The 25,714-nt window shown below is 34.8% G+C and overlaps 1 protein-coding gene across 2 annotated transcripts; it reads left to right on the plus strand.

The window, feature by feature from the left end:
• Positions 1 to 46: 46 nt before the first annotated feature.
• ABCE1 (ATP binding cassette subfamily E member 1) lies at positions 47 to 24,734 on the plus strand. Of its 2 annotated transcripts, none has more exons than XM_036424438.1 (18): positions 47 to 188; positions 4,157 to 4,286; positions 5,336 to 5,421; positions 8,032 to 8,129; positions 9,095 to 9,212; positions 9,830 to 9,967; positions 10,126 to 10,195; positions 10,436 to 10,532; positions 11,416 to 11,505; positions 13,829 to 13,950; positions 17,089 to 17,310; positions 18,297 to 18,356; positions 18,457 to 18,515; positions 20,625 to 20,735; positions 20,814 to 20,956; positions 21,077 to 21,199; positions 22,734 to 22,845; positions 24,338 to 24,734. In XM_036424438.1, exons 2-18 carry the CDS (start codon positions 4,184 to 4,186, stop codon positions 24,383 to 24,385), a joined length of 1,800 nt encoding a protein of 599 aa, XP_036280331.1. In that variant the 5' UTR covers positions 47 to 188; positions 4,157 to 4,183; the 3' UTR covers positions 24,386 to 24,734. The 2 variants fall into 2 exon arrangements, with proteins under 2 accessions (XP_036280331.1, XP_045432493.1); XM_045576537.1 differs by having other exon boundaries at positions 52 to 184.
• The last annotated feature ends 980 nt before the right edge of the window (positions 24,735 to 25,714 follow it).

Below are 25,714 nucleotides of genomic sequence, written 5' to 3' on the forward strand. Positions count from 1 at the left end.
CCCGCCGCGCCCGGCGCTCTCTGTCGCGTGCGCGCACTGCGTCGCTGAGGCCTGCGCGAGGCGCGGCTGGGCACCGCCATTTTGGCCGGAGGCCGTAGGAACACGTTGTGGACCGGAGAAGTGACAGCCATCGCGGGTTCGGCGTGTGCGTTCCCCGCCTCCGCAAGGGGGTCGTTATCTCCGAGTAAGTAAGTAGCCCCGAGGAGTTTGGCCAGGAGACGCCCTCCGCCACGATTTAAAAGACTGAGGAACCTTGGGTTAGGCCTCCGGCGGCGGCGGCGGCGAGCGGGGACTGCGGCGGCGGCGCGTGGCAGCCGGCGAGGGCATGGCGCGTGGGGCTCCCGTCCCAGCTGATCATCTGGCTCTCGGCCGCTGTGGCCCGCCAACCCCGCCTGCGGCGGCGGCGGCGGCGAGGATAGCCCCCGCTAGAGGCCGTCTCAGCGATCCAACCCTCCCCGCTGCCAGCCCCCTGTGCCCCGCTGCTCCCCGAGAGCGGAGCCTTCTGGAGGGGAGGGCGCCTTCAGGATCTACAGCGCCCGCCGTTTCCTCCCCTCTTCTTCCCCGGGCACAGGAGAGTGGGCATATTTCCACACGTGCGTGCTTGGTTTCGGGGAGTCGTAGCCTTGTCTCCCACCGCTGGGTGACTGTGGGATGAGTCAGTGGCCTCTTGCTGCCGTGAAGTGGAGTTATTCCTCGTCCCCTCCTCCCAGTCTTGACAGAAACGATGGCCAGGCAGCCGCTCTGCTTTTCTCATAGAACAGCGTGCACCAGGCTTTCGGTGGGATGGCCCTAGCTAATCTCCCCGTTAAACGCCTTGAGCTTTTTTTTTTTTTTTTTGGTGCGCTTTTACAGCATCGGGCGCTTTTCCCCTTAGTGACTATTCCCTCTGCCCCCTTAGTCAGGGGCAGTGTCTTAACTCCTTGAGATCAGGGGTGGTGTCTTAACTCAAAACGTCTTTATCTTTTTTTTTTTTTTTTTTTTTTTCCTTCCAAGAGGTTCGTACATGGTAGTCACTGCGGGCAAAGCCCCTCCACCTGTGAGTAGGCTAACAGACATTGGCCTATTTTTGCTGTGTATGGTTACGTAGATGACTGCCAAGACAATGTCTTGTTTTTCTGTTATCCTCTTCCACGGGACTGCTAACTAGGCATTGATGACAGGGGCGTTGGTGTTGCAGTCCTCAGTTCGTTAGTCCCTTATCCTGGAGATATCCATTCTGTCCAGCTACCGGATACTAATGCTTTGTCAATATTAACCAAGGTTCTCTTAGCCTGTGTTTGAACCAAAAGGGTTTCTTTTATTTTAGTTAAAAACCTTGTTCTCCCTATTTAAAAAAAAAAAAAAAATCTCTTAGGAAGATCGTTTAATTGTTGTGGGGAAAAGAAAGCAATATTAATTTAGTGTCTCTTCTAAATGTCTTCAATTTAAGACCCTGAAATCAGTTGTGTGCCACTCCCAACTTAGATGTTTTATAAGACTAATAATCCGCAGTAATCATAGGTTAGACTACTTCGTGCGATATTAAGCAACACTTAACAGTGATCTTTAAATGCTTTCACACAGTATTATGCCGAAACCGGTTTGGCTCAGTGGATAGAGCGATAGCCTGTGGACTGAAGGGTCCCAGGTTCGATTCCGATCAAGGGCATGTACCTTGGTTGCAGGTGGTGTGCAAGAGGCAGCTAATGGATGACTCTCATCGATATTTCTAACTCTATCTCTCTCCCTTCCTCTCTGTAAAAAAAAAAAAAAAAAAATCAATAAATATATATTTTTTTTAAAAAAGAGTTATGGTTGGTGAATGAGGTATTTGTAATGGAGACTATGGAGAGATTGCAGTTGGTAAAGGTGATGTCAAGGGTTTGACCAAAAGAATGAGTGGCTGAAGGAGGGTGAAAAACCAGATCATTGGAGGAGAGGGATTTATTAACAATGGGGATAGGCTATTAATAGGTGATTCATCTATGAACATATATTGAACCAAGAATTATGACAGGAGTTGTAAAAGAGGGTGAAAGTTAGCCAAGGTCTGAAATCTTCAAAGCGTGGGGGCAAATGATCTGATGGTCAGTAAATGACAAAATGCAAAAATGAAACTTTTAGTGAGAAGGAAGAGATAATAGCCTGGTAGGAGCATAATTTCTTTTCTTTTTTAATATATTTTATTGATTTTTTACAGAGAGGAGGAGAGAGAGATAGAGAGCTAGAAACATCCATGAGAGAGAAACATCGACCAGCTGCCTCTTGCTCGGATGTGCCCGCAACCAATGTACATGCCCTTGACCGGAATCGAACCTGGGACCTTTCAGTCCGCAGACGGACGCTCTACCACTGAGCCAAACCGGTTTCGGCAGGAGCATAATTTCTTATTCTCCTCCATGTATAATGATATTGAAGTGTGTGAGAAATACTCGAGAGATCTACAAGGAGCCAGTCTGTCAAAAAATAGCGGATTGAGGATCATAGTCATAAAAAACCAACAGAATGTCTGTCAATAAAATAGTCTTGGCCTCAGGTTCTTTCATTACATATTGGAAAACTGGTGTATTAAGGCACTTTTGGGACTTATTTTCTTTAAATCACAAGTCTAAGAAAATTAAGTTCAATTAAAGTCTATCACTAGCCCAGTATTGTAAAAAAAATTTAAGTTTACTTTAACCTTAGCTACATAATCGGTGGCACTGTTAAATATCCAGACTTATAAAAGCTTTGAAAGTGAATACAGTCTATACTTAGTTACTTTGTTTCCTTTTCTTTTCAGTGCTCTTAGTATAAAATTCATCTTGTGCATATTGCAGATTCCCAGATAAATGCAGTTTTTACTTTTTCTACTTTACCAACACAATGGTCAGAATCTTAGAAACTCATTTTCATCAATAGAATCATTATAGTCAGATGGATAGTTTTATTCATGTATTACTACATGAAGTAATGCTTTGTTTGAGAGAGGAAGTAAACATCTTTATCATGAGTATTATCCTATTTCCCCGAAAATAAGACAGTGTCTTATATTAATTTTTGCTCCCAAAGATGCGCTAGGTCTTATTTTCAGGGGATGTCTTATTTTTCCATGAAGAAGAATACGGTACACATTTATTGTTAAATGAAAATAAAGGAAATTTATTACCAGTATTCGGTACTGTAGTTGTCAACACAAACTAGACAAACTGAATCCTACAGTATCAAGAATTTACTCATTTATTTAATGACAATCATGTCATCATCTTCTGGAACATCATCATAACAATCCAATTCCTGAATTTCCTGGTGAATTTCTTGTGACTCCATTTCTTTCAGAATCAGTGGACCAAATCTCTCATGTTTAGCCTAGAGGGGCCTTATTTTCGGGGGCGGGGGGGGGGGGGTGCCTTATAATTCACTCAGAAGGAAACCTGTAAGTAGGCCTTATTTTCAGAGAATGTCTTATTTTCGGGGAAACATGGTAGTTGTCAGGTTTTTTTTATTCTGTATTCATTCATTGGTCTATATTCATATACTGGTAACAGTACTAATTACGCAGGCCTTATATCATGTTTTTCCTTCTGCTCTTTTTTCAGCTTTCCTAGCTGTTACTGTTTTTTTCATAAGAGCTCTAAATTTGGTTTGTTTGGTTAATTTTCTCTCTTCTCCTCTCCCCACTTGAGATTGGATTAAATGTATAAATTCGGGGAAGGTTGAAATCTCTAGTGTTACTATTCTCTATGTAAAATCTCATTCTGTTTGTTGAGTCTTTTATGTTTTTTAATGGTATTTTAAAAGTTGCCTCACATTTGCATGTGTCTTGTTAGGTTGATTTCTAGATCATTTATTTTTTTGTGACAATGAAAGATGGTATTATTTCACTTAATTCCAGATAATCATATCAGAATATAGGGATAATATATGATCTCCTATTTAACTTTTTTCAATTTTAAATTCTTAATTGTTTAAAATATTATATATATGTCTCCTTTTACCCCATTGACCTCTCCCCAGCCACTCCTACCCCCCAGCACAAGCCCTCACCCGCACCCCTCCTGTCTCTGTCCTATGGTTATGCTCATATGCATGCATACAAGTCCTTTGGTTGATCTCTCCTATCTAACTTTTATGCCTGACTTATTTCTCAATTAATTGCATTGATTATGTCATAATTTTGTTAATTTCTCTTTAACAGAAGAGCTGGATATTCCTAGCTAGAATTATGGCAGATAAATTAACAAGAATTGCTATTGTCAACCATGACAAATGTAAACCTAAGAAATGTCGGCAAGAATGCAAAAAGAGTTGCCCTGTGGTTCGAATGGGTAAGCTATTCCATGGATCATTTAAAGATAAGAGTTTTAAAAGGAATAAGTTGGCTTCGTAGTTGTCTAAACTTTTGCCATTAGTTTCTTTGAAATGTAAAGACACCAGATTTTGTTCTGAATTTTTCGTTTTATGACTATATGATTCTGTTTCTTTTAAATTATAGGATAGTGTATTAGTATCAGTATTTTTAAACATTTATTGAATATAAAGTCAAACCAGAGTTTAAGTTACTGATATTCTTACTATTCTATAAAACCCTGTAATTACTTTAAGTCATGGAGAAAGGATTGCCAAAATGTTTGTATTTGATAATATTCTCACTTTAAAGAGCTTAAAAAGAACCCCTGTTCACGCCGAAACCGGTTTGGCTCAGTGGATAGAGCATTGGCCTGAAGACTGAAAGGTCCCAGGTTCGATTCCGGTCAAGGGCATGTACCTTGGTTGCGGGCATATCCCCAGTAGTGGATGTGCACGAGGCAGCTTATCAATGACTGTCTCTCAACGATGTTTCTAACTCTCTATCCCTCTCTCTTCCTCTCTGTAAAAAGTCAATAAAAATATATTTTAAAAGAATCCTGTTCATGAGGTTTTGCTATATTTTCAAGATAAAATAAATTTACAGCAATTCAGAATTGATGAACTGTGTTAAAATAATTGAACTTAGGCTTATTGAATCTTAAAAGACTTTAGATATCATAGATGTTGATTCCTAGATCATAGTCTACCATGCTGTTCAGAAATTCTATTATTAATAGTCTTGTTTATATGCCAAGTTTAATTTTGTCTGTATATTAGATGACTACTTAACTTTTTAGAATTTTTCTGAGCTAGCTAACATTTCATTCCTTTCTCTGGTATACTGGTACATTACCATTTGCAAGGCATATTTTGTGAATTAAATATTTAGGTCAGTCGGCTTAAAAATAAAACTTTTAGGATCTGCCACAATTCTACCAGCATATTTTCTTCCCCTGTACTAAACTAAACAAAATAAATATGTTAGTCATCTCCCTCTTGCCTCATAAACATATTTTTCTTTTGCCAGGAAAACTATGCATTGAGGTTACACCCCAGAGCAAAATAGCTTGGATTTCTGAAACTCTTTGTATTGGTTGTGGTATTTGTATTAAGGTAAGTGATATTTTATTTACCAGGTCAAATTTATAACCTAAAAATGAAATCTGAAAATTCTGAATATATTATAATTGGGTTTTTTTTGTTTGTTTTTTTTAAAATCAATCTTTATTGTTCATATATTTCAAAGGTTCCTCATTTCTTCCCCCCTCCACCAGGTTTATAATTGTTTTAAAGAGGCAAAATATAAAGCATTGAGTAATGAATATAAATTTTGTACTTGTATCAATAATCAAATATTGCTTTGTAATTAGGCCAGATTTTTATTTAAAAGTTATCCTCACCATACTCAATTTTGTAAAGCCATTTCCAACCAAAATTAAATTTTTCCCCCACCTTTTTATGAGAAGAATATTCTTCACCAGAACTTTTTGGGAATATGAATACTAAAAATATGAGTTATATAACATACATTTTTTTTCAAGTCTATATAACTTTAAATTTGCAACTTATACGCATGGGGGAGTTAATCCTCGCTGGAGGATATTTTTCCATTGATTTTTAGAGAGTGGAAGGGGGAGATAAAGGGAAACATCAACATTGGTGTGAGAGAGTCTCATTGATTGGTTGCCTCCTGCACATGCCATGACCAGGACCCTTCAGTCCGAAAGCCAACGCTCTATCCATTGAGCAAACTGGCTAGAGCTAAATTTGCAACTTTTAAATAGAAGGGCATATGGCCGAAATTTTTCAGCTTAACCTTATCTTTTAAGTGCTTTTTTTGCTGTATTTGTACATTCTTCTCTTGTTGAATTTACTCCATAAGTATAATTTTTCAAAATACCCCAAATTAGATTTTGTTGCATTGAAAAGTTTGATTAAGGTTTTGACTTACGAATGATGAATTTCCAACTTAAATTCATGAAAGATATTTAGGAGCCAGTTCAGAAAGTTCTTAATTTAGGTGTTTTTATTTGTATATCGTGTGCATTTTAGAAAGGACCTTTACCAGAGTATGGATACCACCCTGTTACTTATTCTAATAAGCTTATGTGTACTTTGCATTGGCTTCCAGAAATAAAATACCTGAAAACATTTTCCCATATTTTGAAAACATAAGCAGGAAATATTTCTTCCAGCAAATATTTACTAATCTTTTATATACCAATGTTCTCTGGTGCTGGAAATCTGATTTTGAGTAATATATTTTTAATTGTAGAAAGAAAGAACTTTATTTTCTTTTTTTCACTGCTGTAGGAAAATGAGGTTCCAAGATTTGGGGTATGCACTTCAGTGGCTGAAAAGATACTAATGTGATGAGTCTGTTTTGGGAGTGAGGATAGTATATACCTGAAAATTAAGATGCTTATAATGCAGTTCACATATGAACAGTGTGGATTTGTTTTCCCTTGTAGATTTAGAGAAGTTTAAATTACTTTTAGCCTCTAAATATTTTATGTACATTGATGGAATAAAAAGAATTCTATAATATAAATGAAGGTAACTTGATTGGCAGAAAATATCTCATGTAAAGAATTAATAGTTTTGTTTAGACAGTAGTAATTACTTATTTAGAAAACAAAAGTTTTATTTGTTTAATTATCTATGTTTTTTAAACATAAAAATAAAACTCACTGAAATTTTTCTATACGGACTTTGAATTGGTCCCTGAGCTCACTGAACAGTTCTTCTAAACAAATCTCAAATGTGATTATACTCTGGGATGTACCTTTTTCAAGTTTATGTACTTCTAATAAGTTTCTCTAGCCACATTACCACTCTTTTTATATATTGATTTCAGAGAGGAAAGGAGGGGGAGAGAGAGATAGAAACATCAATGATGAGAATCATTGGTCAGCTGCCTCTTACACACTCCACAGTGGGGATTGGGAATGTGCCCTGATGGGGAATCAGACCCTGAACTTCCAGTTCATAGGTTGACATTCAACCACTGAGCCATGCAGGCTGTGGCACATTACCACTCTTAAATGAACCTCTAGTTCTTGCCATTCTTGTTTCATAGACATTTATCTGATTACTAGTCAACTATTATTTGAATAAATTTTTCTGTAAGTCTTTTTTTTTTTTTTTTTCATGTGAATTTACTCAGTTGGAATAAGAAACATCTTTTTTATATGGGATAGTTAAAAATCACAGCAGAAAGACATTAATCCTTGTTCTATCCAAATGTAATGCCAGCTGTTGTTGGGACATAAATAGACCCAAAAGGTACAATCCATGACCTTAAAGGACTTAAGGTAGAAATGGATGCATACAGAGACAGGAAGAAGGAAGTAGAGGGAAGGAATCTGTCATAAGCTGAATATGCAGTTGTATAGTGCTCAATAACCATGTTTCATCTTACCTTTTAGCCTTCTTTTATCTAATGATGTAAATAAATGCACACAGAACTTCCAAGTTCCATGAAGTTTTTCAATAAGTATTAAATGTCTAAGATTATGGCATTCACTAAGTGTAATGCAAAATTAGTTGATACAGTTTTTGCCTTCTAGAAACTTTTAAGTAAATAAAAGGAAATGAAAAATATTGTACATCTTTGTGCAACTCCATGTTCAGAAGATTGCTTATAAAAACTTCTTAATCTTTACATTTTACTTAAGTGTTTACTTCCAAAAATTAACAAAAAATTAATTCTTTAAATAACAGAAATGCCCCTTTGGCGCCTTATCAATTGTTAACTTACCAAGCAACTTGGAAAAAGAAACAACACATCGATATTGTGCCAATGCCTTCAAACTTCACAGGTATATTTTCAAGTCAACATTCCTCTTTACTTCGGTGAAAAGTAAAATGCATTTGGAATTTTCAGAGATATGCAAAACTGGGGGAAAACTATTACCCATGCACTAACGAGAAATACAATATTGTAACATCATGTGGAATCATATTATATATATCAGTTGTTTATTCTGGCCAGCATTAGAGTTACCTGGACTTTTTAAAGCTAATGCCCAGATTTCAGCCCAGTTGAATAACATCCTATCTCTGGATGAAAAGTCTGGACCTCAGTAAGTTGTAAAAGCTCCAAGATGATTCTAATATAACTGGGGTTGAGAATCGCTATTGTTAATAAACCTGTATTCCCAAAAAGACTTTTAAGAAAACTTGTCCTTGATTTTATTTATCTATTAATTTCATGATCAACAGATAATATTACTCTGAACTTGGACATACATTATTAAATTACAGGAGTCCTTTGAGGTGTTTCATCTGCTAAACACTGATATTTTTAATCTGGGAGTCTAGATTTAACTAATAAAAAGGTATTTCTCAACCTGCCAGCTTTAAGGGGCCTCCTGCAGCAGGGAGAATGAAGTGGAATATTTCTGATTGATGTGGCACTTCTCTCCTTGTAAGTAAGTGGCAGGAAAACAACAACAACAAAAACAACAGTGTGAGGTTGCACCTGCTATAATATTTTTTACCAAAGCATTTTTACATTAAAACTGAGCCTTATATGCAAAAAATAATTGTTACTTTAGTACAGACTTTGAATAAATAAAAGTTGGAGTAATATTGCCATAGATGCATATCTAACAACGATTTAAGTTAATCTTAGCTGGGGAGTTTTCTAATAGCCAATAATATTATACCTGGCATATATCTCTTAGCTTAATGGATGTGTGTGGAGTGCAAGTGTTTTAAAGTATATCATTTTGATATTATGTAGCTTTTTCTGAGTTTTATTATTTTTTTATACTTTTGACAGGTTACCTATCCCTCGTCCAGGTGAAGTTTTGGGATTAGTTGGAACTAATGGTATTGGGAAGTCAACCGCTTTAAAAATTTTAGCAGGAAAGCAAAAGCCAAACCTCGGAAAGTATGATGTATGTATTACCACCTTATAAAAAATGGATATCTTGGGTTGGTTTTGTGAGACTGAAAGAGAGTGTTTATGTCATTTTTTGTTTTGCTTTTGTTAATTCTTACCCAAGGATATTTTTCAATTGATTTTTAGAGAGAGTGGAAGGAAGTGGGGAGACAGAGAAAGAGAAACATCTATTTGAGATAGATACATTTAATTGGTTGCCTCCTACATGCACCCGACCAGGACCAGGGATTGAGCCTGCAACTGAGGTATATACCCTTGACCAAAATCAAGTCTGGTACTCTTCAGTCCTCTGACTAACCAATGTTCTATACACTAAGGCAAACCGTCCAGGGCTGTGTCTTTTTTTTTTTCCCCCTCTCAAAATTATTTGTGGAATTAATGCTAAGAAACTATACATAGATGAAACTCCTTCATTTTTTAATTAAAATTTGTTAGTGCTACTTACCTGATTATTCTGAGAGTTGGTATACCTTGATTTGAAATTAAATCCTCAATATTAAGTTAGAAGCCAAAAGTATTCTATTTGGATACATGTTATATTTTGTATAACAGTCATCCTCATTGCAATTGTATTATTAAATTAAATTCAGTTAATTATATGTATATTTCTAGGATCCACCAGATTGGCAAGAAATTTTGACTTACTTCCGTGGATCTGAATTGCAAAATTACTTTACCAAGATTCTAGAAGATGACCTCAAAGCTATTATCAAGCCTCAGTATGTAGACCAGATTCCTAAAGCTGCAAAGGTCAGTTGCTTTTTAGGAGGAATTTATACTTTATAGATATTGATGGAAGTATAAAATATATATCAAATTAAAGCAAAGATTGAAGGGATTTTAACATTGAATTTAATTTTAATATTGGAGAAAAACAGTAATGACTGTTTTTATCAATATTATGACAGGGGACAGTGGGTTCTATTTTGGACCGAAAGGATGAAACAAAGACACAAACAATTGTATGTCAACAGCTTGGTAAGTGTTTATTTTGTGTATGTGTTTGAATAGGCCCTAAACTTAAATTATAAGACAAATGTCTTTATATGGATTATTGAAATACATGGGGAAATCTCTGATAGTTGTCATCTTTACTTTTTATTTCGCACAATTTTCAACTGAAATAGTCAAACTCAGAATGACCTACATTATAAATTTTACTTAGCAGAGGTGAAATAAAACTTAACTTTAAACACAATGCCTCTATGTTCTTTGTAGATTTAACCCATCTAAAAGAACGAAATGTGGAAGATCTTTCAGGAGGAGAGTTGCAGAGATTTGCTTGTGCTGTCGTTTGCATACAGAAAGCTGACATGTAGGTTAATTTACACCTTTTATAGATCTCAATCCTTACTTTAGAGCTTTTATTTGGAATGCTGTAATAAAACAGTGGTTTTGAGAGAAACAATACAAGCAGTATCTAAGATTCTCATTTTGAGGTAAGAAGCTGAAGCAATTGTGCATCCACTGCCCATTCTCCCTGTTCTTCCTGCAGGGGGAGATACTCATTTATTTAGATAAATACTTTACAATTGATGGGGTCCAGAGTTTCTTACTCTGAAGTAAGTTGTTTATTATTTAAACTTTCTTTGTACATAAGAAGAATATTTTTTAAGGCTTAATTAAGCTCTCCTACAAAGCCAGCAAGTTTTTTATAAATACCGCAAGTAGAATAGAAGGTCTTTTAGATAACTCTAAATCAGGATGGCATGGTATGTGAGAGTAAAAAAGGCCAGTTTCCTTCCTACCTTCCAGTGCCTCTCTTCTTCCCAATACTTCCTGCTCCATGTTCCACGTTTTTGCTCTGGCATCCAAAGCAGGCTAGCTCTCTAAAGTAGTCTATAATTCTGTGCACTGCCCTTCACTCCAGAAACTATTTGCTTAATGCAACTGACTTAAGCTATTTAAAAGAAAAGCTTTCCGTATTACTTTGGACTACATCAGAATATTTTTCATAAGCAGGTAACAATTTGTAAGGTAGCCTAATCTGGGAGTGTCTCCTCATGTTCGGCTTTCCTTAATTTCTTTTCTTCTGAAGAAAATACGGAAGTTTTTCTTACAGGGTAGACTCCTCAATAGAATAAGGGATTTTTTGTTGTTGCCAAACATAAACTATATTATAGTACTTTAAAATAACATGCAAGATAGAATTATGTCATACTTCTCTTTCAAATTACATTTGCTTTTCTTTTTCATAGTTTCATGTTTGATGAACCTTCTAGTTACCTAGATGTGAAGCAGCGTTTAAAGGCTGCTATTACTATCCGATCCCTAATAAATCCAGATAGGTAAGTACAGATTTGCCATATGCCTGTGTTATTTTGTTTCGGGAGTTTTACAGATTTCTAAACACTGAACACTGGGGCCCTCAATGTCATATACATGTGCGTTTTCCATGTTGATTATTTGGAGCTACCATTTGAATTTACCTTCCTCTAACTAGAACATAGGTTCTTAATGTAAGATTTATTTACTACTAAGCCTATTTCCAGGGAATTATGAATACTCTGAAATGATTGGCAAATTCTGGTACAAATAAATGGGTTTCTGTGAAGCAGATCCTTAGCTCTTACCAGATCTTCAAATGAATATGTCACTCAGATACACACAAAACTTAGAACATAAGGATCAACAGAATAATTCCAGTTCTTCATGGTGTTACTGAGCACAAGAGAATTCTGAGCCTCTACTAAATAATCATAACACCCTATATATATGGGGTGCTTTTGTAGTTTGCAGAGTTTCTGAATCCATTATCTCATTTGAGCCTCATAGTAATCTTTTAAGTTAGAATATAATATTTCAAATATCAGTGATAAAGAAACAAACTTAGTTGGGCCAAATAGCAGCTATAGTTTTTACCTTGTACATAGGCCTGACTCTTTGGGGAATGCAGGAGTATAAAATATAGTCCCAGTATTCAAGGACTTCACAGCCTGGTAAAATACATAAGCAATCAAATCAAGTTTGAAACCCTAGCCCTTTTTTATAGAATGTATTTATATCCCTTTATTATACTGAAATGAAAGTCTTAGACAATCTACCTTAACACATAATTTTTTTTTTAAATGTCAAGTAATGGCCTAACCATAATGAAAAGATTAGTGATTTATAACCAACTGACATGTATCTCAATTTGTAAATATTCCGCCAAATCACTACAGTTAGAAATTATCAGACTACAGAATCTTCATTGTAAAAGGATAACATTTCAAAGCAAATTATACTGATAAAGTGAAGAAAATGGTTGAGTTAGACATTTGCACATATGTGCCAGGTCTTTGGTATAGGGTTAAAATAATCTCTCTAGTGATAAATTGACAAAAAGTTAAATGAAGTATATCTGTATCCTGAGATTCTACATGTCAAATCACATGTTCAGTCTTCCTGAAGTAATGTTTTTTCATACCATTCTTGTATTCTAAAATTAGGTTGTAGCTTCTAGCCATATTTTGCTATTTTTATTCTAATTGAAATAAAAAATTAATTTCTTTAATCAAACTAGTTACATTCTAAGTGCTGGGCCTTCCATGTAGTTAATTACTACCATATGGGACAACATAGAGATAGAACATTTCCATAATCAGGGAAGTTCTACTGGATAATGCTGTTTAAAAATCTACCATTTCCCCCAATGCCAATTAACATAAGTCCAAATTCTTCATCATTCAACAACTTTATTAAATACCTGTTTGATGCATAACACACAAGTAAAGATCATGAGATTCAGATTGCAGCCTGTCTTTGGAGTCTTTGGGACAAGTAGTAGGGTACTCAGAAAGTGCAAGAATTAGATCAGAGTGACAAAGGTTAAAGAATGAGGGAACAAACAACTATAAGGGTGTTTCTCAGAAGTTAGGATTTGAGACGGTAGAAGGGACTTCCAACAAGTGAGGATTTAGGCAGGAGACGTTTTACAAGCTAGAATACCCCTGAAACACACACAAATTGAAAAGTGAATTGTTTAGTAAATAATGAAAGGTCCATTTTTTCAGTGTGTCCTATATTAAATGAAGTAAAAAATAGTAGCTTCAGTTTTAGAAGGTCTTAAAAGAAAAGTCTAATTATGTCATTTGTTTCTTTGGAAACTGAGAGCCATGTCTGGGGACCTGAAGAGAGTGAGATTTGTCTTTCCCAGCTACATTGGAAATTCTCAGATTCAGGATTCTGTCTGTCATTCTCATGTATCCCCTACCACAGCCAGCATGGGACAAGTAGAAAGGTTGAATGTGTAAGAGGAATAGCATACTAATCAAACAATTAGGGTGCATCTGATTTAAATCTATTCATTGTTCTGCTTTGTAAAGTTTATTTAAAATGTTTATTAGTAAAATACATTTATTATAACATAAACTATTTAATATTAACTTTTTTCTTTTAGTTTAGTATACCAATTTGAAATAGGAATATCGCTAAGTCATATTTAAATAAATATTTTACTTTTGTTTAATATGGTCATTATACTTAATTTTTATTTATACTTAATTTTTAAAAAAAATATCTTTTCCTGAAATTTACACTGTGTTTTAAAAAAGTTACATAGAAGTTGTTATTAAATATAATCTTAATGTTATGTATATATATTGTTACATCTTAAATCTATATTTTCAGATATATCATTGTGGTGGAACATGATCTAAGTGTATTAGATTATCTCTCTGACTTCATCTGCTGTTTATATGGCGTACCAAGTGCATACGGTGTTGTCACTATGCCTTTTAGTGTAAGAGAAGGTAACTTGCAAAAGTATATTCACAATGCTGTATTCTCTGTACTCTAATGCTTAAAAAAATGAACTTTTGTTGGTATTAAGTTGCTGTAATATGATTTATCTAAAACTCTAGTCTCATGGAATTTAATCACATAACAGAATATATGATATATATGGTTATATTCATCAATTATGATACAGAACATCTTTTTGGAGAATTTTTTGTTGGGGTGGATAGAAAGAAATTTGGCAGAATAGTTTTACTATTTATTTGCTTTATTAAAAGTTTCTTGTGTATATTAGCTTCTATAGAAACTTTTTTTTTAATTTATCATCTTCAATTTCATCTGTGACAGGCCAAGACCAATAGTGAAACTCCTAAAATTCATTTAGTGCTCAGCTTGTTTCACATGTATGTTGTCTATCCTAAGTTTATAGAACTAGGGCTGCCTAAAAGTCTAATAAGATAGTTTAGTAAATATATATTACAGTTTAGTAACTGACTATATATAAGCCTAGTAAAATAGCTTGTGAGTATATTTTTATTATATTCCTTCTACTTTCAGGAAAGAGGGACTCTCTGCCTCTCTTTTCCATGCTCCTCCCTACCTAAGCAAGTTAGACAAAAGTAAAAACTAGCCTACCACTCAGTGGCTCCTGAAACAATGTCTGTGCACTCTCCATCTGGTATGCCTTTTCCTTTTCCTTCCTGTTCTATTTCCTTTTGCTGCTTTCTTACTTTTATTTTCTTTTCTATTTCTTCTCTTTGCCTCTGCCTTCAGCTGACAACCTAGAATACCGAAAAGGACTACTTAATCCATATTTTGAAAATAGAGCATAGTCTATAAGTGATAGTTTTTGAGATACCTAAGACACTTTTGGAAAAAGAAATTTGCATTATACATTTTGCATAAAAAGGCAGCGGTGGCTTTTTTTGTTTGATAAAAATATATAAATATTTTTAAGATATATTTTTATTGATTTCAGAGAGAAAGGGAGAGAGAGAGAAATATCAATAATGAGAATCACTGATGAGTTGCTTCCTACACACCCCCCACTGATGACCGAGCCTGCCAACTGCGCATATTCCCTGACCAGAAATCAAACCATGACCTCTTGGTTCATAGGTCAATGCTCAACCACTGAGCCACACCAGGGTAGGCTTAGTTTAAGATATGGGGAAGGATTTGTTATCACTTCTTAAACTTTGAGGTAAATAACATATTTAAAGGAAAAAATTGTGAGATTACTCACTTTTCTTTCTAATCATTTTAAAGAGATGATATCAGAAGTTATTCTTTGTTTTATTTGCCTTAGTTGGCCAATATTTATTGAGTACCTACTCTATACCACATAGTAGTAGTAGTTCTACAATCATGTTGAAAATTCTGTGGATAATCACTTGTCAGTTCTGTTTATGAATGAATACCTTGTGTAAAGGCTTTGTCACTGAAAAAATAGTCACTGGTGAGGTTTTTAATGTGCCTTATCTGTTAAAACAATTCAAATAGCAAACCACTTAATCTTTCTGCTTTCCTTTAATAAATAAATTAATGCAATGTATATAACTCTTTAAACTGTAAAAGCGATAAGAGAAACATTGCAGTAGGAATATAAAGGTTGATTTATTAATGTTTTGCTCAAAGTCTCTTATTTCTCTGGATCTTACTTTCCTTACCTTGTAAATTATGCACTTGGACTAAATGTTCACTAAAGTTCTTTTCCTTCAAGTTTATGTTTTTATTTAATTTTTGGTTTTACTTTTTTTAAGCTCACATATTTTTTTTAAATGCTACTTTTGGCAAAATCAGTGTATCTCTTCATTTGTTCTGTTCGTAAATATTTATTGAACACACCTATGTTTTAGGTTGAGCTTATAGACCCCGATATGGCTCTCAGTTGCAGATGAAACAAATAATATTCTTAGACTCTCTTTCGAGACCTTCCAAAACTTCAACCAAGCTTTCTGTTACTTCTCCTTATATATAGGAAACACTAAAAAAAGACTGTTTTGTTTTTTTTTGTCTCCTAAATAATCCACTTTTTTATTTTTGTGTCTGCCATTATGAATCTTAACAACTTTAGTATGGAGGGATTCTCAATGTATAATATGTTAGTTTATTTCCAGTTTTTATATCTTTTTTTTTTTTTTTTAATTTTAGAGAGAGGAAAAAAGAGAGGGATACATACCATCAATGACGAGAGAATCATTGATCAGCTGCCTCCCACATAACCCCTATTGGGGATCGAGCCCGAATCCTAAGCATGTGCCCTGACCAACCAGGAATGGAACTGTGACCTCCTCGTTCATGGGTCGACACTCAGCCACTGAGCCACACTGGCCAGGCTTTAAAACCTTTTAGATAATGGTGTTTAACTTTGTATAATGAAGCAAAAAAGTGTCAAATGAAGTTCATTATTATCAAATGTCTTAGAAACCTACAAAAATAATTAGGGGATAAATGCAGTAAATTGTAACTTCAATGTGTAATTATAGCTCATGTGAAAATGAATACTCATATTTTAAACTGTTTATTTAAAAAATTATTCCCCAGTCTGGCTGGTGTGGTTCAGTCGTTAAGCATCAACCTATGAACCAGGAGGTTGTTCGATTCCCACTTGGGGCACATGCCCAGGGTGCTGGCTTGGTCCCCCATAGGGGGCGTGCAGAAGGCAGCTGATCAGTGATTCTCTCTCATCATTTATGTTCCTATCTCAGCCTCTTCCTACCTATAAAAATATTTAATTAAAAATAAAAGAACTTGTTGCTTTTTTAAAAAAGTTATTCCCCAAACTATTTTATGTCAATCTATGAAAATATTCCACTTTTACTAGTCATTTTTAGAGAAAATTAGAATTTGTGAGTTGAAAATGAGCAGCAGAAATGGCATTGTATGCTTTTGCATTAAACCTGCTGGGGGAATATCTTATAAAATCACACCGTAATGTAAGGATGTGCTTTGTGTGTGTGTATAACAGATACATAAAACCCTGTGTTGTCACTGCATGTTATCATAAATCCACAGAAATTTAAAGCCTGTGCTTACAGTGATCCCAAGAGAGCCTGAGGTTTGAGCTCTTCTGTAGTAATTTCTTGCTGTAGAGAAAGTTTAATTTTTAATTGATCTTTACTAATCTATTGTCAATGATTTTTCACTAGGCATAAACATTTTTTTGGATGGTTACGTTCCAACAGAAAATTTGAGATTCAGAGATGCATCACTTGTTTTTAAAGTGGCTGAGACAGCAAATGAAGAAGAAGTGAAAAAAATGTGTATGTATAAATATCCCGGAATGAGAAAAAAGATGGGAGAGTTTGAGCTAGCAATTGTAGCTGGAGAGTTTACAGATTCTGAAATCATGGTGATGTTGGGGGAAAATGGTAAGTTTTTCTAATTTTATGATATGTGAACAATCAAGTTCATATTATTTTGTCTGACAACCTTCAGTAAAAATAAGATTTTTTTTAAATCTAGTTTCTCGGATACTGACTAGACAGGAAACAATATTTGCAATTCACAAGCAATCATGTTTCAACTGTCCTGTGCATCAGGCCTCTAGTAGCTTATAAAACTGTGGAATAAAAATTTTGAACTAGGTTGCAATTAACTTAAGTATTTCATGTAAATTGTCTTTATAATGATGGTATGAATCATAACAATACTATTTTATCTTAATAAATTGTTTGCATTGACATTTTATTTAAATATTTTTTTAAAGTAGCCAAAGTCTAATACTTTGTAGGCCTATCATTTATTAAAATGGTCATTATTAATTTTAACTAGTTTATATTCCTCCTAATTAGTTTAGAGCAGTGGTTCTCAACCTTTCTAATGCGTGACCCTTTAATACAGTTCCTCATGTTGTGACCCCCAACCATAAAATTATTTTTGTTGCTACTTCATAACTATAATTTTGCTACTGTTATGAACTGTAAATTTTTTTTTCCTGATGGTTTTAGGTGACCCTGCTAGCGGTTCCCAACTGTGCAACCCCACAGGTTGAGAACTGCTACTATAGAGCCTAAGACCATCTGAAAGCACAGATATTTACATTACGATTCATAACAGTAGCAAAATTATAGTTATGAAGTAGCAACGAAATAATTTTATGGTTGGGGGTCACCACAACATGAGGAACTGTATTAAAGGGTTGTGGCATTAGAAAGGTTGAGAACCACTGGTTTAGAGTTATATTTGAAAGGTGAATCATGAAAGTTTTAAGTATTTTTCTGTATGACCTTCAGAATTCAGTAGTGTCAATGCATATATTTAAATTCATTTCTCAAGTAAAACCCAGTAATACATAGTGATTTACACTAAATATGGAGCATCTTTCAAGTCAATTTGTTGTATGTTGTGTTGCCAGGTACCGGTAAAACGACATTTATCAGAATGCTTGCTGGAAGACTGAAACCTGACGAAGGAGGTACTGTTGTGATCTTTGATTCCTTTTACTCAGTTCTACATAGTAAACTTTAAAGATCAGGGCAGTTTTCAGTGTGTTTTTTATTTGCATTATTTTGCAGGAGAAGTACCAGTTCTAAACGTCAGTTATAAGCCACAGAAAATCAGTCCCAAGTCAACTGTGAGTTATTCTGTTATTTGGTTATTAAAGAAAAGTTATATATATATATATATATATATATATATATACATACATATATATATATATATACATACATATATATATACATACATACATACATATATATACATATATATATATATAATGTTAATCTTTTCTATAACAAAATAATAATTAATTTCTGTACAGTTTTATCAAAATATGTCTAGAGTCCAGCCAGCATGGCTCAGTGGTTGAGTGAATGAGGTCATAGTTTGATTCCCAATCAGGGCACACGCCCTAATTGCAAGCTTGATCCCCAGTAGGGGGGCATGTAGGGGGCAACCAATCAATGGTTTTCTTATCATTGATGTGTCTGTCTCTCTCTCTCCTCCCTTCCTCTCTAAAATCAATAAACACACACACACACACACACACACACACTAGAGAATTATTAAGACTAGTCATTGATTCATTTCCACTAAGAAAATGCTTTTAAAAATCTAATAGGCAGCTTTTCCCAAAATGAACCTTTAAAAACCTAAATTGTTTTGTGCTGCAAATAACACAATCAAGAAACTGAAAAGACCTCTCGTAGTATGGAATAAATTATTTGCAAATCATTTATCTCAAATATATAAAGAACTTTTTTTAAAAAATATATTTTATTTAGTTTTTACAGAGAGAGAGGGATAGAGAGTTAGAAACATCGATGAGAGAGAAACATTGACCAGCTGCCTCTTGCACACCTCCTACTGGGGATGTGCTCGCAACCGAGGTACATGCCCTTGACCAGAATCGAACCCGGGACCCTTCAGTCCGCAGGCTGATGCTCTATCCACTGAGCCAAACCGGTTTCAGCTATAAAGAACTTTTAAAACTCAATTTAAAAATATGCAACAGATTTGAATAGACATTTTTCCAAAGAAGATATATAAATGCTCAATAAGGATATTAAAAGATGCACAGTATCATTAGTCATTAGGGAAATGCAAATCTAAACCACGATGTAATAACCACTTCATACCCACTGGGATGACTTAAATTAAAAAAAAAAAAAAAAAAGTATTGGTGAGATATGAATCTCATACATTGCTGGTGGGAATGTATAATGGTACAACCATTTTGAAAAACAATTTAGCACTTCCCCAAACAATTAAATATAGTTACATACGAAGCAACACTTCCACTCCTAGATATATCCCCAAGAGAAATGAAGACTGTCTCAACACAAAAATTTGCACACAAATACATTATTTATAATAGCCAAAATGTGGGAAATAACCCAAATGTCCATCAGCTGATGAACAGAATAAACACTGTATATCCATAAAATTTAATGTATTCACCCATAAAAGGAAATAAAGTACTAATACATGTTGCAATATGGATGAACCTTGAAAACATTAAGTTAATCTTCTCCAGTTTCTGCAGGTGTATAAGGAACTTCTTGACTTCAGAATCCATACTCAGTACCTCAATACTCACTTAGGACTATTTGAGATGGCTTAGCTGTACAATAAAAAATTTTACCATCGATACTTTCTATAAGCTTACCTTTTTAAAAAATATATATTTTTATTGATTTCAGAGAGGAAAGGAGAGAGAGAGAGAGATCAATGACGAGAATCATTGATCAGCTGCCTTCTGCACACCTCCTACTGGGGATTGAGCTCGCAACCCTGGGCATGTGCCCTGACTGGAAATCGAACATGACCTCTCGGTTCATAGGTCGATGTTCAACCACTGAGCTACAGCAGCCGGGCTAGCTTACCTTTAAATTCTCAAATTCACACCTTTCCAGAAATAACAAGCAATACATCTCAAGATTCATTCCTATCAGTTTGTATTATCTTACTGATTATTCCTATTCTCAATGATTTCTCCCCTGAAACATTCAGCATTTACTTTCAAATTTCAAGATCGCTTTTTTTTTTATTGTTGGACATGATGGGTTTAATTTAAAATTTTCAGAACATGCCATAGATGACAGATAAGCATGAAAACACTATTGATATCTGTTGGTGGCAAATTGACATAGTTTTGCTCTGGAACTTAACTTTGTTACAATTCGTAATTAGAGTAGTTCTGTACTGAAATAAATTTTCAATATTTATCCATTAAAAACAGGGAAGTGTTCGACAATTACTACATGAAAAGATACGAGATGCTTACACTCATCCACAATTTGTGACTGATGTAATGAAGCCTCTGCAAATTGAAAACATCATCGATCAAGAGGTACTTTAATTTTTTTTTTGTTATTTCATTATTTTATTATTTATATCTCTAAATCATTTGCTAACCTTCTCCAAATAGGTACAGACATTATCTGGTGGTGAACTGCAGCGAGTAGCTTTAGCTCTTTGTTTGGGCAAACCTGCTGATGTCTATTTAATTGATGAACCATCTGCATATTTGGACTCTGAACAAAGATTGATGGCAGCTCGAGTTATCAAACGGTAATAACCTCATGAAAGTATTATTTTCGTTATGTGACCTGGCATACAACTGTGCTTAATATAGCATTTGAGTATTTGATTATATAAAACTATAAAAGATTTTGCAATCATGTGTTTTAGCTTCATACTCCATGCTAAGAAGACAGCCTTTGTTGTAGAACATGACTTCATCATGGCCACCTATCTAGCAGATCGAGTCATTGTTTTTGATGGTGTTCCATCTAAGAACACAGTTGCAAACAGGTAAAACTACTTTCTAAAATATTCAGCCTAATTATAACTTTTAATAATTAGAAAGTTATCTAAAATTTTCCAATAAGCTTATAAATATTACTCATACTATTTTAATGTTTTTTTTTAATTCTCACCTGAGGATATGTTGTGGGTTTTTTTTAATGATTTTTAGAGAGAGGGGAAGGCAGAGAGAGAGAAACAGTTGGTTGCCTACCATACTCGCCCTGACTGGGAATCGAACCCGCTCTCTACCTTTTTTGGTATATGGGACGAAGATCCAACCAACTGAGCCACCTGGGGATTCAAACCATTTTAATTTTTAAGAAGGAAAGAGAGAGCCAGAAATAGAAATTATACTGTCACATCTAAGATCATTCACATGGAATTCTTTTTTTTTTTTTTTTTTTTTTTAATATATTTTATTGATTTGTACAGAGAGGAAGGGAGAGAGACAGAGAGCTAGAAACATCGATGAGAGAGTCATCGATCAGCTGCCTCTTGCACACCCCCTACTGGGGATATGCCCACAACCAAGGTACTACATGCCTTTGACCGGAATCGAACCCGGGACCCTTCAGTCCCCAAGCCGACTCTCTATCCATTGAGCCAAACCGGTCTCGGCCACATGGAATTCTTGATGTGACCCGGCAGAATCATTTTCAGACTATTCTAGAACTCCACCCGGGGGGATTAGCCCCTCGCCTTTTCATTTTTGTTAACTTTTTACTGTTCCCTTTTTTTCCTATCATTTTTTTCCTTACTGGCTTGAGAAGATTTGTAATGTAGAGAAGGCTAACCTATAAGGTTTTACTGTAAAACCTTAAATTAGGTTGACCCATATGAAATTACTATATTCAACCATTTTGACCTATAAAAACAGAAATTTTATGTGATTCCAATGTAACATTTTCTGGTGTTAGGAAGGAATGGAGTTGCTATTTTAATTCATTCATGAAATATAAGTAATTTACTAAGCTTCCCAGAATTCCATTCTTTTCATTTTTAAATTCATACATCAACTACTGAAAATTACATATTTCTTTGAGAATTAGGGGCATTTCTTAGGCCATATAAAGCTTATTTATTCAAATATTGATCCTCTTTGTTTTTATACTAGTAAAATGCTTATAAAATGTTCCACATGTATGATGTGATTTAGCATGAATAAAGCATAGACATTTTAAAAGTTCTTTATTACTAAAAACCATTACATTGTACATATTCCCTCCAGTGTCTAATTTCTAACCAAGTCTCTTCTCCCCTAAAAATGTCATGTTTGAAATTCTGTAATTTCCTAGTTAATGATCTTTGCTTTTCTATAGTACTCCCTAAATATTTTTTCCAGATCAGAAACAAGTTAAACTATGTTTGCACAAAAATATTATAGCCAAACTATAGAGTCTACATGAAGATATTTCAGAACCTAGAGTTTATCATATGCTGTAGTATACTACTATCCAGATGGCTTATGATTGGAGAATTAGAGGGAACAGTGAATTTAAGGGGTAGAATTTAATCAAAATTGACCTTGTTTTTTTTCTAGTCCTCAAACCCTTTTGGCTGGGATGAATAAATTTTTATCTCAACTTGAAATTACATTCAGAAGAGATCCAAACAACTATAGGCCAAGAATAAACAAACTCAATTCCATTAAGGTATGTAAAAAAACTATCTTAAATGTTGGATAACTATAGGCATGTTTCAAATTAAAATCTGTATAATATTTTATTAATTTCCAGAGTCATGTTTTCATATTTTAATTCCTGGTGGCATACTTAAGTTTTACGGGCAGCAATTGTGATGTAGCTGCCAGTGCAGCATGAACTCCAGCAGAGCTGTTCATGTCATATGAGTTGTACCCGCTGCTGCACCACGTGTGTTAATTGCCATTTAACTGCCTTCAGAAAGATTACACTAATGCACCAGTGAAACAAGTTTTTAAGAATACCTTAGTTTGTTTGTGTGTGTTTTTTCTTTTTGTGCATGCATAGGAGCAGCATAATTAAAGCATATAGTTGAAGAGTCTAAATAAAGCTCCTTCAATGATCGTAAAATTTTAAACAATGGAAAAATATTTTGTCAGTTTAATTGGCCCTTTTTCTCTCTTTGTGGTATCTAAAATAATTTGCCACCTACACTTAATGTAGTCTGTGAAATACCATTTGTTATCAAAAGGCAATAATTTTTTGGGGGGTTGCTAAAAATTCATTTTTAAAATGAATTCTAAAAAACCCATTTGTTTTTACATACCCTGCAAAGCCTCTTTAAAATTCTGCTTACATTTAGTGGTCTTCTGACTATCATAATACTTTAGAAACTGTAGAAGTATGTTATACACCATTCCCGTAGCAGTCATTAGATTTTATTTTTTGGTCCTCCGCTAGCTTTGTGACTTAACCATGAGTTTTTGGAATGCAAAGACAAGGTCATCGTACACATCATGTTGCCTTTAGCCATCTCTGTGTTTTGTTTATGACTGTTACTCACTGGCCAGGAGAATGAGATGACAAATTTTAACTTAAAAGTGAAGTTTCCTCAATTTTGGAAAACATTAGGCAGAAAAGAGGACCTAAATTCTAGAACATTCATTATGCAGAACCTATTTTTCCTAAGAATTTCTGCTGAAGTATTATGAACACGGTGTTTTATTTTTGTGTGTCCCTCCCTCCCCCCCCTTTTTTTAATTGAATGAACACTGTACTGTCACTTTTTTTTTTTTTTGCAGAAATTTCTGGTTTGGTTCTCTCTGCCCACTCATCTGAGTCATACCTTAACCCTAATAAGCGAGCAGCTAGGCTAATAGTTAGATGGATATGGATCATTACTGGCCAGTCAGTAAAGAGCACTGGGGAAATTTTTTATGTATTTTGTGCACTAGGCAGTTTTCATACCAACGTTATGGACCTTTTGTACCAAGAGCTTAAAATGATGAAAATGGAATTTAATAGTTTTCCTGGAAACAGTATTTTTTGTGGCAACTTTATGAGTGTAAATAAGTATTTTATGTGAAGGGCTTGGCTTGATGTGAACCAAAGGAGGTAGGTGTTCTGTAGTAGGAATGGGTAGTAATCTTGCTTTTAAGTCTTGGACCAAGGAATATCCAGAAGCAGACCTGGTGTTGATTTTTGTTGCTTCTCTATTTTTCAGGATGTAGAACAAAAGAAGAGTGGAAACTACTTTTTCTTGGATGATTAGACTGAATCTGACAATATCGATAAACCATTTATGAAGATAAACATTGGGATTTTGTCATATAAAACTTAAATCAGGTTTAATGCCCCACTCCCAAGCCTGAAGTAGAATTTGCTGATTGTAACATAAGCCAGTTGTGTTGTAAATTGTAGTCTGAACCACAAAAAAAAAAAAAGACGACTTTTCTGTTCTTGATAAGGCCCTTTTTGCCTCTAACATTCTAAAATGAACACATTTCAAGCTACATTAATTACCTCCAAACTTTCATGATGTAGAGGAAGATTTTTCAGTAGACGTGCTACTATATTCATGTACCAAATGCTGACCAGTGTTGCCCCCTTTTAAAAGTCTTAAGTTTCTGTACTTATAAGTAATTTAATGAACTGCCCTTATTTTAAAGTTGGTCCAAGTCTCCACTGATGAAATTTGATAAATAAACCTTAGGATTATATTTGTTTCCAGTCTTTGCACTATATTATCAGTGTGTTTAGATCATCTACTATAAACCACCACTGTCAGAAATGCTGTTACCAACTTAATCGTTGCTTACAATTTTTGGTGCTTTTGAATATCTTCGTAAAAATCATTTCAGTATCCCAACTCTCACCAAGAAAACAACATAATTTCACTTTGATATACTCACGCTTAGCATACAATAAGATTCTGTTTTCTGTAATTGCTCTCAAGGTAATACCGTGTTTCCCCGAAAATAAGACCTAGTGCATGGAAAGATAAGACATCCCCTGAAAATAAGACTTAGCGCAACTTTGGGAGAAAAAATTAATATAAGACACTGTCTTATTTTGGGGGAAACAGGGTAGCTCTCTAAACAACTTTATAATCACTAAACAAGATTTAGGAAAAGGCACTGTAAAGAGCACTTGCTTCCCAGGCACAAAAATCTCTCAAGTTGGTGCCTAAGCATTTATGTTATTAAGTTTCCACAGATTTCTGATGGGCAGCCAAGGCTGTGAGCCACTTAATCTAAAGGCAACATTAATGCAAACACTCCCCAGGTAACAGTACAAAGTATCCCTTGTACTACCAGATACACTCAATTCTAAATTTGGATCTAGAGGCTATTATGTAAATCTATTACACTTTTTTTTTTCTTTTTAGTTTTGGTTAATGTAAAGCACGAGTTCTAATATTTTATCCAAGTCCTCAGTTTGAGCAATAGGATTTTAATATTTTTATTGATTTCAGAGAGGAAGGGAGGAGGACAAATAGAAATATCAAAGATGAATCATTAATCAGCTACCTCCTGCAGGCCCCACACTGGGGATAAAGCCTACAAGCTGGGCATGTACCCTGACTGGGAATCATACCATG

Source organism: Pipistrellus kuhlii, unplaced genomic scaffold, assembly GCF_014108245.1.
Source record: "Pipistrellus kuhlii isolate mPipKuh1 unplaced genomic scaffold, mPipKuh1.p scaffold_m20_p_8, whole genome shotgun sequence".
Lineage (NCBI taxonomy): Eukaryota > Metazoa > Chordata > Mammalia > Chiroptera > Vespertilionidae > Pipistrellus > Pipistrellus kuhlii.